General features: G+C 40.5%; 1 protein-coding gene across 3 annotated transcripts; it reads left to right on the plus strand.

Moving 5' to 3' along the window:
* The first annotated feature begins 338 nt into the window (after positions 1 to 338).
* Positions 339 to 18,210, plus strand: tbc1d23 (TBC1 domain family, member 23). Of its 3 annotated transcripts, none has more exons than XM_078259811.1 (19): positions 339 to 658; positions 2,536 to 2,641; positions 5,964 to 6,069; positions 8,527 to 8,731; positions 9,281 to 9,404; positions 9,514 to 9,638; positions 9,739 to 9,785; positions 9,873 to 9,976; positions 10,369 to 10,491; positions 10,568 to 10,660; positions 10,974 to 11,144; positions 11,293 to 11,335; positions 12,011 to 12,117; positions 12,280 to 12,422; positions 13,084 to 13,128; positions 14,686 to 14,774; positions 14,912 to 15,047; positions 15,280 to 15,474; positions 16,770 to 18,210. In XM_078259811.1, exons 2-19 carry the CDS (start codon positions 2,579 to 2,581, stop codon positions 16,852 to 16,854), a joined length of 2,004 nt encoding a protein of 667 aa, XP_078115937.1. In that variant the 5' UTR covers positions 339 to 658; positions 2,536 to 2,578; the 3' UTR covers positions 16,855 to 18,210. The 3 variants fall into 3 exon arrangements, with proteins under 3 accessions (XP_078115937.1, XP_078115935.1, XP_078115936.1); XM_078259809.1 differs by lacking the exon at positions 339 to 658 and adding an exon at positions 1,275 to 1,397; XM_078259810.1 differs by lacking the exons at positions 339 to 658; positions 13,084 to 13,128 and adding an exon at positions 1,288 to 1,397.
* The last annotated feature ends 660 nt before the right edge of the window (positions 18,211 to 18,870 follow it).

Consider the following 18,870-nt stretch of genomic DNA (forward strand, 5'->3'; position numbering starts at 1 on the left):
CTTTATTTTCTATTTTACTGTAAAAAGATTATTTTTCATGCTACATTACAGCTTTTGACAGAGTAACCTTAAAACAGTTGTTTTATTTTTTTTTCTGTCCTTTTCAAATTCTATTCTCACAACCCAAGCCTTATTGTTTCTAACCCACATTCAGCCCTGAGAATATCTTGGTCCAGTGTATGATATGGTATGGTAAGTAACATCTGTACTTTGTACAAAATAAAATTAGCCAGCACTGCTGAATGTTTGTATGTTTGGAGTATTTTCAACTTTTAGAAATAAATTATAAATGTTCTGTGACATTCATTTATCTAGCAGCAGTTATGGCTACATTTTATTGAATGTGTGGTAATACCAAGGAACCAAATCGTACATTCCAGCTGCAGCTGGTGAGGACTTCTCAGCATAAATCATTTGTCTTAAACTTACAGAAACAAACTAGAGAAATTGATGTAACTGTCAGCAGATATCCACAAAATACTGGCTGTCTAATAGAAATGACACTGACATTCTTCATCAGTGATATGTATGGTGACCAAAAGTAAAAGAGAAAATGAATCCTAATAAAGTTATAATTCCTGGAATGAATATCACCTTTGCAATTTTCTTCTAGCCTGTACAGCCATTTAGCCACGGCTGTTTCTGGGCCCTGGGTTGGGTAAGTTACTGGGACACTTGAATATAACAGAGCCATCCTTAATGGTATTAGTCACAACTGCTATTTCAACTTTTGAACTATGACAAGTTTAAGTGCTTATCAAATTTGTTGTGTTCAGACAAAAACAAGTCTGAACACAAATGGTAACACCTATGTTTATTGTTTTAATGTTTAAAGACACAACTTAGTCTGCATGTTTATACTGGCTTCCTTAATTGTTCTCTGCTCTCCAAAACCCGAAATACATTTGAAACACTGCCTGCAGAAATGTTTAGGAAACTGTCTAAAAACTGGTTTTGAGGCCATAAACAGTATACAAGAAACAATCCTAGCAGCACCTACTGGCTCATTAAAAAGGAAGATTTGATATTAAAAGAGGTATGTCAAATGTAGCAAATGTTAGCTCTTTTTAAAAAGTTGATCTGTTAAAAACCTATCACTCTCACAAATATTGAAATGAATATTATAGTCTTATGAATAGCTGGTTCATTGTCAAGTGCCACACATAAAAGCTTTAAGAGTTGACATCCGAACCAGGACGATTAGTTGCAGCCACAAGACAATCCCATGGATGGATTATATCAAAGATCCTCTATACTGTTCTAAACCGTCTCTGATTATATTAACAATCGCAGTTGCTCTTTAGCGTTGAACGACACGTCGGCCGTGTTGACGGCATTTGACGTGTTCCCGTCACAACAATGGCGGATACCGTGGATGAAGCTCTTCAGGCCAGCTGGTGAGACAATTTGTTGTCGGACCAACATAAGAGACGTTTTTTCGATTGTCAAACAATTGTGTGGGTTTCATCTGACAGTATTTGATGTATAGTAACTAAACATGAGCTTGCGTAGTTAATCTGTTCTGCTGACGGTGGATGCTAACCTGTAACGTTAACCAGTTTGATACGTTACCGTTACTGCTCGGCGGCGGCTAGCTAGCTAACGTTAATGTTAATTAGCTAGCTAGCTAGCCAAGTTGGTTCTGATAAATTAGCACCCCAGTCGTTAGGTCGGACACAAATAACCCAAGAGTTTTTGAGAAAGACCCGTCAAAGTATTTATAGTATCAGTCACTTTCTATCTCGCATTAACAAGTTTATAGACAAAGCGTGTAGCCAGCAAGCTAACAATAACTAGCTAGATAGCCGGTGTTTGTCGAGTTCTGCTTCCCTTTAACCGGAACACAACCGTTGCCCTAAATGTAGCTCCAGTTTGTTCCTCGCACGTTATATGTGTAATATAATTGTATTACATGATAAAGTAATTGTGAAATTGTCAGTAAGTATTGGACTTGTCAAGACTCAAAGAGCGGGGCGTATGGAGATAAATGCCATCATAAACTGATTGCCATAATGTTATCTTTATGTGTCGTGATATCTGCCTGGAATGGAAAATCACCTGTTAACAGTCACTGTGTCATTTCGTTGTGGTGGTATTTGTAGAACAACAATTACATTGGATGGAACTAATGGTTAAATGGTATATTGGGTATGTTTATAACATAATTACAAGTGCTCAGTACAAGTTGCCATAGACCAAAGTGACGGCGTAAAATTGCCATTGTCCGACCGAGAATTATAACCATTCAATGTTTGGTAATTTAAGTTGAAAAGTGGCTCAAATTATTAATTGATTGTCAAAATAATCACAGTTTTAATACTCAATAAAACCACTAATCATTACAGCACAAACGATTCACACACAGTATAAATAGATATGACTGCGTTATTACAGTGAAGGGTGATTTTTTGCAACATTGTTGGAACTAGTGATACATGTCACACATGAGAAATCTTATCTTTGTTTTTATGAACATTTATGCTTTGCTTGATCTGTTAACTTTTGTCATTGTGCGTGCTGTCCGTGCCTCTTCAGGGACCAGGATCTAGCTGAGGCTCTGGACTCAGGTGGCTCTGACATGGAGATGGAAAGAGGCATCATCCAGGAGCATTCAGCTCAACACAGGGCCAAGATGTGGAAGGTGAGACGCATGACAGGAGTCAGTCCACACATGCTGAAACTGACCGCCAATTACAAAAAGCAGTTTCACTTCTAATGTAGTCTCGCATTGCCAGACCTTCCTCTACAGCGCTGCAGATGAGGGTCTGGCTAGTCCACACAGCATTCAGAGAAAAATGTGCTCTGGTTTATTGGCATTTCTTTAAACCAATCACAATCGTCTTGGGCGGCGCAAAGCACCGGATGGAGCCACGGTGCCTCTGCAAAATAGTCTCAGGAAGGAACTTGTTTTGGTGGAACATGTGGACGTTCAAAAGTAGTTTTAGTCGTGCAACAGAAAACTCAGATTGGACAGATAGTCTAGCTAGCTGTCTGGATTTCCCCTGCAGAGATCTGAGGAGCAGTTAACCATAGTCCTCACAAATCCACCAGAGGTTAGAACAACACAAAGACAGAGGAAGGGGACGGACATCCGGCAGAATTTCCAGCGGCACCTGAACAATCCCGGAAGTGAAACATCGTCGATATAGACTGCTTATAATGTGACTGTCGCTGTAGTTTAAAACATGTTATTGTAAAAGTTGATTATTAGCAATGTACAAGAAATTGTGTATGTGTTTGAATTGAAATCAGTAATCAGAATCAGTTTTATTGGCTAAGTATACTTAAATACACAAGTAATTTGACTTTGGTAGGTGTTAACTCTCTTTACATTCAACAAATAGACATGAAGTAGTAAACATTCAGTAGACAAATAGTAATTTAGACACATACTGTACAATAGAGACAACAATATAGATATAGGCACATATCAACATAATATACAAAATTACAAATAAGACATAATATCAAGACAAGTACACATGGAGTGGGATGTAAAGTGCAAAAAGTAATAGTGCAAAGTACTGTGCAAGATGCATATTGGAATGATAAGTATGTCATGTGTAGAGAAGTGGGGATGACCCCTCTTATCCTCAGTTCAGTAGAGTGATGGCAGTGGGAAAGAAGCTGTTCTTCTGTCTGGTTGTGTTTGTGCGCAGGGATCTGTAGCGCCTGCTAGAGGGGAGGATGCTTCTGTTATTAGAGTCTACATGCTGTAAAGGAATTACTCACGTCATAGACGCAAGTCAACAGACAGGAAAGACCAGTATCTAACAATGTAAAGGTCTTTGTGGCACACCCACACTTAAGGCGTCAGTTCTGTTTGAAACCACATACCAACGACATATTTTTATCCCTTCACGCTGGTGACAGCCGTTGCCGGAGGCATTATGTTTTTGGGTTGTCCTTCCCGTTCTTGTTATTGCGATATCTCAGGAACGCCTTGAGGGAATTTCTTAAAATTTGGCACAAAAGTTCACATTGGACTCAAGGATGAAGTGATTTCGATTTTGGAGGTCAAATGTCAATGTTACTGTGACGTTTTTGGCCATAACTCAATAATCCCTACGCTAGTTATGACAACATACATTTCACACAAATGTCTACTAGGGTAACATGATGTGATGACATTCAATATTCAAAAAGTCAAAGGGCAAATTCACTGTGACATAATGTTCTGCAAAATGCTTTTCTGGCCATTATTCAACGCCATAAATTAGGAACAGAGACTAATTGTGTGTGTGTGTGTGTGTGTCTGTCTGTCTGTCTGTCTGTCTGTCTGTCTGTGTCTACTAAAAGGTTGTACTTTGGACAGTTAGTTAACATCTACATTTCTATCTGTTAGTACTTTAACTCTGGGTTATAAAAATATCACCAACCCCCCTTCAGCTTGATAGACGTCACAGGGTTGTTGGCAGTCTTGTATAAAGTACTTGAAAGCAAGCTTGAGTAAAAGTACAAGTATTTTACCAGAAAATAACTTTTGGTAGCTAAAGTTAAAGTATCTGATATTTACTGTACTTAAGTATGAGAAGTAAAAGTAAAAAAATTCAAGATTATGAACTTTATGGCCAAAGGTGTGTAACGTTATCTTCATCACCACTGTCGTCGGGGTGGTCATCGTCTGTTACCATGGCGGCAGAGCCTGCAGCAGGTGCTTCCATGACGCTATAAGTTATCATGCTTCCTCCTCTTCTTCTTTAGTTTTGGCCTATGTTTTTTGCTGCTTGCTTGTTTGTTGCTTGGCAACAAACAAGCATCAGGTCACCAACTGGAATGACGCGTGCATTATCTTGGCAATTTAGGAGCAATGATTCACCAAACCTGCTTTTTTCTAGTGTAACAAATATCTTCAGGTTTTATTTTGTAGTAACGAGTAACTAAGATGCTTAGGGGAAATGTAGTGGAGTGAAAGTATACATTTTATTTAGGAAATGTAGTGGACTAAAAGTAAAGGTTTCTGGAAATATAAATAAAGTACAGATATGTGAAAATTCAAAAGTATGCAAGTACAGTAGCAAAGTATTTGTACTTTGTTACATTACAACACTGGTTGTTGGCTATGTATTTCTGTTAAGCTACTTTGAATATGAAGTTTGTATAGCGTCCATCAAAAAGGTCTTAAACCATAATCAACTGTCGATCATCTTTACCCCTTTAGACTATGCAGCGTAGCATTCATGGAGCCTTCATTCTTCATTTATTTACAGACTGATGGAGTTGTTAAATTGTACGAGATGAATAGATACAGTTGGGACACATTTTAAAGGGGAAAACTGGGCCGAAAGTTGAGTGGTACTCTAAGTTCTTATTAGCCCATTATATTCATTCAAGAAATCTGAAAATCCGGCAAGCTATTGGCATTGCAAGATTATCTTTTTACTTACAAATGGAAGACACAAGCAATAACCAATAAAAAGATGCAAGGGTTGTCTGGTGTCATCGGCTATAATGTTGACACCGTCTGACCTGAAGGACATATCATAATGTTTTAACATCTTGGTTTGTGTTGAGTTTGTATGAAACATAGTACCATTTTGCCAAGAGTACCATCCAGCATCTTCTGATCTTGTTAATCTGTTGTAAGCTGCTAATGTGTTTGTAATTGCAACTATTCCTGTGTACATCAACATGTGATGCATTGTACCTAAACAATCAACTCTTACAGATGGTGTAGCATTGCTTGTAATCATTCTCATCTGGTAAATAACTAAGGCTAGATTTAAATAAATAAAAAGGATATTAATATGGTTACAGATATTGTTTTGTGTTTGTCTCTAAATATAACAATTTAATAAATCGAGCCATACAGCTATATTTCTGTAGATTAGTTGTTTATTAATGGAGCAGCAGTCGAGTCACTGATTACAGATTGGTCTCCGTTTATGACGTGTTTTATTAAGTATCCTTTCATCACTTACTAGCTGCATTTTGAGCAGTGATTTCTTGTTTTGTGTCGGCAGATTGCTCTAAATGTTTCTGGAAAAGGAGACAGCCTGTCTCCCTGGGACGGCATCCTCGATTTACCAGAACAGACCCTCATTCACAACCGCAGTCAACAGCTGATTGGTGAGTAAAAGAATGTGCCCGTAATTCCTTGAAACAATCCTTGGATTTTGGAATTACTGCTGTAAAAGTACATAGTCAGCACCAAACAATGAACAGGATGAATTCAGCAACTAGCGGTTTGTGCAGGCCCAGGACGGGAATTCCCCTCAACATGAAAGGTACCAGACATAATTTAACCAAGCCATAAGGTGTAAGAAAGTCCAAGTACAAAATAGTAGTGATAATACAATTATTATTGAGTCAATATTCCTAGGGTGTTGATTATTTAGAAGAGGATTAGCCCTGAGTGAAAACTATATGGAGATGATCTGGTTTGTGTCATTTACTTTAAAGCAGAACTCCTGATTTCACACATCAAAAGTCTGTTTACTGTATAAAGCTTTTTTTGTGTGCCTCAAGTGATGTCACTTGAGTCAAGTTTGAAAATGAAAATGGGTGTGGAGTTAGAAAGAAGTGAGCGTACCAAACCTGTGTAGCCCCCATCCTCATCTCTGCTTGAGGCTAGCAGCTACATTAGCCGCTACTAGCATAACGCACATGGATCTCTGACGAACTGTTGCTGATCAGGTTGCATTGTGGTTAACGGAGGTGCCAGGTTTAGACAAACAACAAGAACGTGTGAAATTAATAAACAGAATCTCTGATTCTGCTGCATGGATTTTTATAGACGGTAGCTAAGTCTCCATCCACGTGTCAATCAAATTATCTAAAGTTCGGTAAAAAAAACTCATGCGAATAAAGCTGGTGAAAGTGTGTTTCCATCCAACGGCTTTAAAGCCAATAAAAACCTGTGCGTAATGATAATGTCCGATGCCGTTTTGCGATCAAATTGGTATATCGAATTGATTTGAGACATTTTAAGGTGTTTCCGTTCATTTTCGCACTGAATCAACAACATTCAAGCAAACATTTGCGAACAAAGTTTTGCTAGACAAAATGGATCACGCCATCTACCAACACATGATCAATACTGCACAAATTGTAATAGTGCTTATGTGCCAGCTGATGGCGACATATCGAGCTATAATTAGAAAACAACAACTATCAACACGTTGCTATGATGATGCACGTAAACGCCCGACGACAGTGGAGGCGGCCTGTGGTGTGGGAACGACAGCGCTCCAAACTGTTCTGGGAGATCGTGGTTCCGAGACACTTCACGGAAACCCTTTGGTTGAAGCATTTTCGGATGACCAAGACAACATTTGACCTGTTGTGTAATTTTTTTGGCCCGTCCCTTTCCCCAGATGTCGCAAGCTATAGCCCTCCGGTTCCAACCGAGAAGCGTATCGCCATTGCTCTCTACAAACTGGCTCCATGCGCAGAGTACCGAGTGGTAGGCGAAATGTTTGGAGTCAGCAAAACCACCGTGCACCGATGTGTTTACGTCGTGTGAAATGCCATACGAACGAGGATGATGCGAAGGTGTATATATACCTACCTGGAGTGGATGAGGCGCATGGTATCTCGCTGCGTAACTCCAGAGCTCACCTTGTGCCACAGGTGTATGGCGCGATAGACGGGACTCACGTCCCGATTAGACCCCCTGCTGAAGGCTACAGGGATTTTGTCAATAGAAAGGGCTGGCCATCAATCGTACTACAGGCTGTGGTGGACGGTCGTTGCATCATAAGGGACATTTGTGTCGGCACTCCCGATAGTGCGTGTCCTTGTTGGTCCACTTCCATCTGTCTTTGTTGACACCCGCGTGTGTGCAAACAGAGCGGAAATGAACTAAAACTTCTTCTTCTTCGTTTTGTGGCGGGTTGCAACCATAAAATGACCTAAAACTTAATCGCAATTCATTATTTATTCGGGAAACAACGTTTCCATCAGCGTTTATCGCATAAGCCGTATATTGATCAAGAGAAAATCCGATGAGACGAACGTATTTCCTTTTGAGTCGATATTCATGAAATTCAATCGAATTTTACTGTTTCCATGACGCATTTTTCATTCGATATCACTTAATTTGGATAAAAACGTGTGGATGGAAACATAGCTAGTGTTATAGGAGAGTAATGCTTAATCAGTGGAGTGCTCTTTTAAGTTACTCACTCACTCACTCACCCACAAAAGCATTTGGAGAGAAAAAAGGGTTGTGTTAATTATAGGTCTGCCAGTATCTGAAGAAGATTTTCAGGATTTCAGAACAAAAAAATACTTTTATTAGTCTTCTCTTCTGACAAGTTGACAACAAGATCTGGTACACAAACAATATCTGGTGCTCAAAATAGAAAGCCTCTTCTAAGAGTGATGGCCAGAAAAGCTTGGCATACTTAAAAAGTGCTCTTTTCATATATTATTTAATAGTAGTGCTAAACCTATGACTTAGCTTTGTCAGTGTACATTCTGTTTCTCTGCTTCTTGTTTTTGAATGTGGATGGCAACTTTTGTTTGTGATGTTTCTAATAAAAAGGTTTCTAAGGCACAACCTGCGTTGTTTCCCATGTTTAGACCAGCTGAAAGTATCAGAGGAAGAGAGACGTGATATGGTGTCTGACGTTGAGTCAGTCATCACTTTCTACTGCAAGTCCCGCAACATTTCCTTCACCCCAGAGCTGAGCTGGCCGCACCTGCTCAAACCACTGCTGGGGCTTCAGCTTCCCCGCAGCGACCTCTACAACTGCTTCTACGCTGTCATGAACAAATACATCCCCAGGTGAGCTGTTGCTTTTAACCATCCTTTACATTCCGCCTACTCTATATCAACGAAGGTTAGTTCTAGTGCCGCCAGAAGTTTCCGCTTCCCTTACTTTCCCTTACTTTGTGTTAACTTTAAACTAGAGGTGTTGAAATTAATCCAATAATCGATGCATCGAATCGTGGACATGGACGATGCTGCATCGATAATCGGCCGGGCCATAATCGATTATTTCTGTTTACAATTTATTGTAGGCCTACTAACATTTCTGTTTACATATTATGTTATGTTTAGCACATTCAGGAAGTGCCATGTGCTCAGTGCTGTAGTTTTATGTATGCAATTTATTTAATATTGGAGCACTGCAGAATGTTTTGTTTTTGAAGCTTGAAAAGCTATGAATTAAATATTCTATATGGCTTTAATAGAATAATGTATTTGACGCATTGTGATGCATCGAGATATCGAATCACTGACATGATGATCGTAATCGAATCGGGAGATGAGTGAAGATTTTTATAAATAAAATTTAATTGAATTAAACGTTCTCAATTATGTCCATTTCAGGGACTGCGTGCCAAACGGCCGGCCCTTCCACCTGTACAGACTACTGCTGCAGTACCATGAGCCAGAGCTCTGCTCCTTCCTGGACACCAAAAAGATCACACCTGACTCCTACGCCATCAACTGGGTATGTTCAGTCTTCAGTCCGAGTCATTCTGACACGTTATTGCCCATTGATTCCGACCACGTCTGAACTACTGTAAGTGTCTTTGTGTGCGTTTGTATTTCCTCCATAGATGGGAAGTCTGTTTTCCAGCCACTGCCCTCCAGACGTCACCCAGGCTGTGTGGGACTGCTACCTCCGGCAGGCCGACCCCTTCCTCATCTTCTTCCTCATGCTCATCATCCTCGTCAATGCCAAGTAGGCAGCCGCTAGTGGAAGCTACACAGATACGTGATCATACCAGCATAACTAACCTTAAATGTAAATCTTGATTTGTCTTTGTTGGATATTCCCTTAGGGAGGCCATCCTTTCAGACGAAGGAGGCAGCAAAGAGGACATCATCAGTAAGTTTGACTTGCTGCCATTTTATTTTTGAATTTGTTTAATCTCTTGTTAAACACCAGAGTTAAACGAGACTTTCTTTGTCACAGAAATGCTGGAAGCGTCTCCTTCTCACCTGGAATCGGAGGACATTGAAGATTTGTTTTCTCTGGCCCAGTATTACCAGAGCAAGACCCCTCTGTCTCTCAGAAAGGTAAGGCACTATGTATGTGTTTGTGTTTGATCAACACAGAGTAATCAGAATCAGAAATACTTTAATAATCCCAGTGGGAAATTATTATTGTTACAAACAACATATATTATACAGACAACATATATTAAAAACAAATTTACAGTGTGTGTGTGTGTATATATATATATATATATATATATATGATCAAATGTACAGTATTAATGTGCAAAGAGTGCAAAAGAAATGATTGTCTATGTTTGAGAAGATTACAGAGAAGGGGTGTTCGACTCTCCGAGTAGTGCTGAGCTGAACCAAGACTGTGATGAGGCCGCTAACAAAGAGACAAAGGCTGCACAAGACAAGTCATTGTTTCAAAGCCATTGTTGTGTGTTTGCTTTGCCCTGCCCTGATAGATGAACCAGAATCTGTTTGGTAGCAGCCTGGTGGCTCTGAAAGAAGAGGACACTGACCTGAGTCAGGCACTGTGTCTCCCTGTGTCTGTCCCTGAGATCCTGCAGGCCAACCAGCTGCAGCAGGTCGGTAACACTCACTTAGCCATGTGAGTAGAAAGAAAGAGAAGCTGAATGTGATAATAATGGATTTTATTTCCAGGATGGGGTACGTTTCTTTGTGGTGGATTGTCGGCCTGCAGAGCAGTACAACGCTGGGCACCTGTCCACGGCCTTCCACCTGGACTCCGACCTGGTGAGGGTACACTATATTGATTCTGTGTTCAAATGTATGGAGTGTATGAATTATTACGGATAGGGTTGTCCCTATCCCGAGAGAGCTGTTTTGGTGTTGAGAGAAAAGACTAATTTGCTGCATTAAGTTAAATGTATTAAGCTTAAGACAGCTTTAGTTACTTTGTTTACTTAGTTATTTTTGTAAACAAACAAACGGTGTGCAGCAATATTATCTGAGCAACCACAAGTATCTGATCGGGACTCGGATCGGTGTCAAAGAAGCTGATCGGGACATCCCTATTAACAGAATGTGTTTTCTTTTGTTCTCACAGATGCTCCAGACCCCCTCTGAGTTTGCTCTCTCTGTGAAGTCCCTGTTGGAGGCTCAGAAGCAGTCTTTAGAGTCGGGCTCCATTGCCAGCGGAGAGCACCTGTGCTTTATGGGCAGCGGCAGGGAGGAGGAGGACATGTACATGAACATGGTGTTGGCCCATTTCCTGCAGGTGAGGGACATGAAAAGAGAAGAATTAACATCATTGCTGCAGTGTGATTTGCCTCCTGTTTGGGAAATACAGATCATGTAACAATGTGTGTTCCTTATGTATGTGTTCGTTGCTAACATTTTAGCTAATTAGAGGTTTTCTGTTGCAGAAAAACAAAGAATATGTCAGCATTGCTAAAGGAGGTTTCATGGGTAAGTATATGAATATGAGAATACTGAGACCCCTGGGGCCAGAAGCATTAAACTGTGCAGATTCACGACTAAACCACTGTACACACACAGACAGAAATATCCTCTTTTTCTTTTCATCAGAATTATAAAGCTGTGAGTACGCCTGGTTCTGTTTTATAACTTCTTAACATTGTGGAACTGGGTGCACGAGCCTCATTTCCCCTCTCACGGAGCAGCTGTCATTATCAGTGATTTCACAGCACTCACATCGAAACAGACTTTATAAAGTGCTTCATGTTAAATGATGAGAAAAACATCAATATAGGCAAATAAAATGATGCCCATGTAAAAAAAAAAAAAATGTATCAAGTAACTTATTGAAATAAAGTATTGACATGCAAATTGCTATAAAGAGTAAAAAAATAACCTAAACAACCTTTTTATTATTAGATTACATCTCTCACCTTGTGTTTCATCTCCACGTTAAAGAAAACATGCTCTGATGTATTTCTTAGAAACTCACATTCTCACCACACACTCTTCTGTTATTAATACCAGTTGATGCGTGGGAAGTGGCATATGCATCTTTTTTGTGCAAACACATCGTTTATATATATCTGGCCCCTGGTCACAAATGCAAGTTTAATATTAGTGAGAAGTAAACAAAAAAACTCACTGAGATTTGTGTGATTTCAGCCCTCCAAAAGCATCTGGTAGACATGAATATTGAGGGTCTCGACTCTTCATACATCCACTGGATCGTCAGCACGTCCGGATCTCACAGCAGCCTCAGCTCTGCCGATGTACGTGGTCAGAAACATTGGTGGTCATTGTGAACGCACAAATTAGTACTTTGACTCACTGAAGCAATATGTTGCCAGTTTGTCTTTAGCTCCACGTTGGACACGCATTTGAATAAAGTTTTACTTGTTCAAACAGATAATCATCTTTTTTTCCTGATACAGGGAGAGTCACTAAGTAGCCCTGGAGACGGCAAAGGCGTCAAGTCTTTGGTCAACAAAATGACATTTGCTCTCAAATCCAAGTCAGTGAACGTGAAGGAGAAGATGATCAGCTTCATCGAGAACACCTCCACCCCTGTAGACAGGTGAGCTCCTAGTTCCTCCTACGTCCCTCAAACACGCTACAAGCCACTCTTATACTTTGCTTCTTCATTTTTAGGGGTTTATAATTTTGCTACAATTTTAAATTGTAAGGCCTCAATTTAATGTTTGTCAAGATTTCAAATGTATCATTTCTCTCACAAATGATAATAAAAAAAAAAAAGTAAAAAATAATGTATCGTAAAAAATAATGTATCGTAAATAAATAAATGTTCTTCCTTAAAATACAGGGGGCATAAGTAACTACACCCCTATGATAAATTCCCATAGAGGCAGGCAGACTTTAACATTATACATTATTCAATCACAAATAAAATTGGTGTCCTTAAAGGTTGGATTTTTCCTCTTTTTTTTTTTAATTAAGGCATTGAGATCAATTTCCAAAAGATGATTTTTTTTTTTTTATTATTCCTCTTTTTAATCAACTTTAGCATGGGTGTATTCACTTATACATCCGTTGTACGGATCTAGTCTGTAAAAACTTAAGAAGACTTTTCTTCCTACACAACTACATTAACTAGACTAATCAAATCGGACAACTGTGGTCATTTGATAACTGTAAACTGACATTTTAGTTTTGCAACTTTTTTTTTTTTTTTTTTTCAAATTTAAGTTTACCATACCTTGTGCCTTATTCCATGCTAGAATGTCTTTCAATCTGCCCTGGCCAGAGAAGGTGATTCCAGATCGGTAAGAGCTCCCTGATATCACTAGCATGCCCACTGGCTGTAGACCCGACCAGTGCGCGGGATTGTAGGAGAGTTAACCTGTTTCACATTAACGCATGCGTAGTATATCAGCATCTCTGCCCACGCCGATCACTCATGTAACGGCACTACACGTACCAGAAGTTCCAGACCTGTCTTCATGCTTTCACTAACAACATTCAGCACTGCTGTTTAGTCGGCACTACTGAAGCTGCTGTGGCCTTTCAGGAAGCATCTTTACATCCACAACTCACTGAGGCCGTCGTCTGAATAACTGAGGTGTTGTAGGTAGAACCTTAGTAGGGCTGCACGATACGAGGAAAATATGCGGGAATGTTATTACGATGCGGTCGGCGTCCAACTTCTTAGAGGGACAAGTGGCGTTCAGCCACACGAGATTGAGCAATAACAGGTCTGTGATGTCCGGGGCTGCACGCACGCCACGCTGAGTGGATCAGCATGTGTCTACCCTTCGCCGAGAGGCGTGGGTAACCCGCTGAACCCCACTCGTGATAGGGATTGGGGATTGCAATATTTCCCATGAACGAGGAATTCCCAGTAAGAGTGGGGTCATAAGCTCGCGTTGATTAAGTCCCTGCCCTTTTGTACACTCCGCCCGTCGCTACTACCGATTGGATGGTTTAGTGAGGTCCTCGGATCGGCCCCGCCGAAGTCGGTCACGGTCCGAGAAGACGATCAAACTTGACTATCTGCAGGAATTAAAAGCCGTAAAAGGTTTCCGTAGGTGAACCTGCGGAAGGATCATTACCGGTTTGCCGCCTTGCCTTCACCGGTGGGTGCGATAACGATATTACTTGCGATAAATGAACAATTGGTAAAGTGTACTCATTTCTGCATTTCCGCTGCTTTCAGTATTCTGCTAAAATACAACAAATTGCTAGTTGAATTTAAAACAAATAAAGGACGTCATTTCTAACATTCTTTTACTGAACAAATTGAACATTGAATTAAACATAAAGGGTACCACTAAAAAAAGGAATGACAGTTACACTTAAAAGTGCAGTTTTCTACTGATAAATTCTTACAACTAACAAAACATCTTGCTGCCTACACGATGTGTTTATTGCGCCAGTTGATATTGCGATGACGATAAAGAAATGATACTGTATGTCGTGCAGCCCTAAACCTTATCCTCACTGCTGTTTGCTTGGAGATGCACTTAACACTCTGTCTTTCCATTTCATTGTTGTTCTTTTAGATGATAGCCAGGGCTATGCAGAATCCACTATAAAAACCTCAAAATAACCCATATGTTTTGCTGCAAATAGCCCTGCATATCATACACTAATGAATCTAGCTCTTCTGGAGTATAAATGTCTCATTTAACCTCTTTCTTTATATTTAACAGCATAACCTGGCAGTAGTGGGCTAAGGAGGTCTTCATGCCATCGCTGTGTGTGCAACCTTGCTGTTATTTGTATTTAATGTGACTTTTCATCACAGGCATTTATGTATCCTCACAGCCTTCACTCAGTGCGGATGTGACGCTCTAAGTTGCCCTGTTGTTTTCCATCTCTAGGCACGTGAGCAGCAGCGACCACGTCGGCAAACCTTACCGGGGGGTGAAGCCTGTTTTCAGTATTGGTGATGAGGAGGAGTATGATACAGGTAAACCCCCATTGAATGTAGCTACAGGGGAAATAAAAAGGTTGCTGTTGGATGCCTCTAAACTTAAAATATGTAAATAATGTTGTTTTTAAAAAAAAAAACTAACATATGCCCGCCCCCCCCACCCCACCCCGCAGATGAGATCGACAGCTCATCCATGTCAGACGACGACAGGAAGGAGATTGTCAACATTCAGACCTGGACAAACAAACCAGATGTAAAGCATCACATTCCATGTAATGAGGTGAAAGAAACTGGCCACATGTTCCCCAGGTGAGTTGCTGCCCGAAGGGATTTGCTAAAGTGTGTAAGAATATTCTTCACATGACCCCCTGACACCCATCCTTCCCAGCTATCATGGGTGTCGAAGGTTGGAAACTAGAAGGGGAAGTTGCATTTAAACGTGACTAATCCCCACTTCCCTAAAAATGAACAAGAAGCGTCGCAATCATTCAGGAATCTGCGAATGGTAACACTGACTCTGTCAATCTGTTGTTCTTTTCAGCCACTTGTTGATCACAGCGACTCACATGTACTGCCTGCGGGAGATCGCCTCGAGGAAAGGCTTTGCCTACATCCAATCCAGACAAGCACTGAACTCTGTGGTGAAGATCACATCCAAAAAGAAGCACCCAGAACTGATTACATTCAAGTTTGGCAGCAACAACTCAGCTGGAGTGGAGATATCAGCAGTCGAGAGGTGCTTGTCTACAAACAGATTTCAAATCTCAAACTGTAATTTGAAACTTGCTAACTTTTTTTCAGACGTACTAGTGCCACAAGATTCTTCCTCAGCAAAAGAAAATGTAAATTTGTATAACATGACATTTTTGGAAATGCGGTTATTCGCTGTCTTAACCAACGGATGAGAAGATCGATTCCACCCTCATGTTAGTATGTTGAATATAAAGCTAGAGCCAGCAGGCGCTTAGCTTAGCATAAAGACTGGAAGTAGGGGGAAATTGCTAGTCTGGCTCTCTCCAAAATTGAAAAATATGCCTGTCTCACATTCTATGCTCTGTAATTAACACATTTGTTTCACCGTACACAAACAGAAATGTAAAAACGATTTTTGGTTTAACTGGAAGCTGCATGCTGTAACTAAATCTTGGTGAACAGTCAGGTGCATTCCAGTCTTTATGCTAAGCTACGCTAATCGTCTGCTGGCTGCAGCTATATATTTACGGTACAGACACGAGTGTTAACGTTTTTTCTCTCAGTAAGAAAGCAAATGAGCGTGTTCCCCAAAATGTCGTAATATTCCTTTAACGCACTGCATGAACACATTTGTATAGGGCACATTTAGGCTATGTTTAGACGGAAACAATCTGAAGAGAAAACGCAAAAGTGGCGTTGCATTCTCACTTTTTATTCTGCGTTTAGACGAGCGTTATGGGGGGGGGAATCTGCGTGCATATGTTGACGCAAAAGTTGTTGATCCACCAAGTCCGCACGCCTGCGTAGAACCTTCCTTCTATTTGTCTCCCTCTCCTCCTCTCTCCCTCTCCTCTCCCTAGTAGCGCGACGCAAACAACAAAAGCTGACAATTTTGTCTGGACAGACAGGTGGAGTTATTGCTCCAAACAATGCACACACAGACACACACACACACACACATATTCACACACTCGCACAGTGCGTTTTTACCCTTTAGACTGGAACGCGACGGTGGAGCGTTTTTAAGATTTCCACTCTGGAGGGTGGGTTCACTTTTTTGCGTTTATAAGCCCCAAAAATGCCGTCGCCGTCTAAACGAAAGGCACATCTGATAAAATATTTTGTCGTTTTCACCCACGAGTGTATTTGTGTAAACAGGGCCTTAGAGATGATTCTGGGATATCAAATGAAACAGGCTTAATTAGATCTATATTCATTCTTTTAGGATATTAAAACTATTATGATTATGGAACTCTTTTACAGAAGCTTGACAGAGATTGTTTGTTGGTAGTTATTTGTTCATTTCACTCCTGTTTCCTCTGTTTTGTTTCCTGTCAGATATTTGATACCCAACGCAGGCGATGCCACCAAAGTCATTAAGCAGCAGATCATGAAAGTCCTTGATGCTCTGGAGAGCTCGTAAAGGGAGACGGCCAGCTGTGACACAAACTGTAACGAGAGTCTCTGTCTGCCGAGAGTGAAACCTTCTCCTGCTCTCCCTCGGGTGTCCTCCCTGCTGGACGCACCAGTGCAGTGTTGACTGTGAAGCCCTGTGTGTCCGTGTTTGGGACATGGCGGGCACACTGCTGGCTGCGGGGCCTGTGGGACAGGCTGTGAGTGTTGAAATACTTAGGTGCTCCACGGTTGTCCAACCATTCTCTTTCCCTAAGTTAAAAAAACAATATTGGTTGTACTGTATGTTTTTCTTAATCATTGATAAAACATGGGATCTCATCATTCACAATTCTATTTTGGCAAACTCCCCTCTGGCCTTAAGGTAGCATACTGACCGAGCTCTTTAATCACTACATGACCGACCTTTTCCTTTCCACTTAAAGCATCTCTGTTCTGACCCAGCTGTTTTGTAGGGAACAGTATTGCAGCTCAGTCATGTCTCTTAGTTTCCCTCTCAGATGCCCCCCCCCCTCCTCCAAAAAAGCATTGCTCACATGCAAGAGTCGGGTTTCCTAACAACTGTTTTTGATAACTTGATTTTTCAGCAGGCCGCCTTAAATAGAAATTATTTGAGGATGTTTATAAATATGTGATGTGTATATATAATGTGTAAACTGCTCTATATCAGCTCAGACCTTTGCAATGTCATTTTGAAAGCATATCCTGATGGTTAGAATATGTTTAAACTTAAAACTGGCTTCTAAGCCAGCTCACACGTTTTGAAGTATCCTTTCTGTCTAGAGTAAGAAGTACGCCTTTTACAGAGTTTCTGGGAGATAATTTATTCTCTGCTTTGACATATAATAATGAATTAACCTCATCTCATAGTAGTCTGATGTAGCTCTCAGAAAGCACCATTCACAGCCCCTCTGGGCTACATTAGTATTACAACAGGAGCTTTGATGATTGCGGTTAAGACTCTGAGCGCCTCAGTATTTTTTCCATCCCATTCAGATTCCGTATGTAAATTATTATTCCCCCAGTTAACCTGATTAAAAAATGCCCAGGTGAAATAAATCTCTGGTTATATTAGCATCTGAAAGGCTATTACTGTAATTGAAGCAACACCATGCTAACTTCTACCTGCTTAGAAAGAAAAGATCGCTGTAGCAAGGACTGTGCTTTGCACTTATAGGCACAGCTTTAAAAGCAATGAAAAGAAAGAAGAAGAAGAAGAAAAAAAAAAAGAAGAAAGAAGGAAAGTCATTATATATCTATGCTTTCAAATCAAGTATGTATTGTCCATTGTCTTAGTCAAAACTAAGCAGCTTTAGTTTTCTTGCCACTGTTGCCTTCGGCCTCATGCCTGCGATGTGTGATATTGGCACCAGCAGTGGCAACATATCGCAGTATATCGCTGCTTCTCCTCTAATCTTTTCCTCGCTTTGTTCTTGCTTAATTATTCATTTGTGTTGGAAGTTGAGTTGTGTAGGCAGCCTGGGTTTAAAGTGATGCTGCACCATCCTGACCGCTCCACTTCAAACTTCTGTCCAGAGAGGATTTATCCCGGTCATCTGTTAAAACAAAATGAGGGGAGAGGTCAACCTGAGTAAATCATATGGCACATTTAGAATATGGGTGACAAAAACAAAAACTTGAATCAAAGACTCCAGTCTTTCATAGCATTCCCATGTAATCCATGCTTTGTGTTGTTATTTTGTGGTATTTGTGAGTATTGACTGGAACATCCTCAGGAGTCTTTAATTACTCTAACATCACTGGCAGAGGATGTCTCCACTAGTCATGCAACATGTCTCAAGTGTAATTTGCACCTTACTGTACTGCTATTATTTTCTAAGTGTTTCTGTTTATAATAAATGGAGATCATTCGAATGCACCTGTGAAAGTATACTCATTCCTACATTATGTGACATATGTAAATTCAAATCGTGGTTATATTACAGCACATAGGCGGGCTGAGCAGCGTGGACACCAACACTGGGAGAGAACAGAAGAACACATCAACAGCTTTACTCGTCTCACT

This window comes from Sander vitreus, chromosome 9, assembly GCF_031162955.1.
Source record: "Sander vitreus isolate 19-12246 chromosome 9, sanVit1, whole genome shotgun sequence".
Classification (NCBI taxonomy): domain Eukaryota; kingdom Metazoa; phylum Chordata; class Actinopteri; order Perciformes; family Percidae; genus Sander; species Sander vitreus.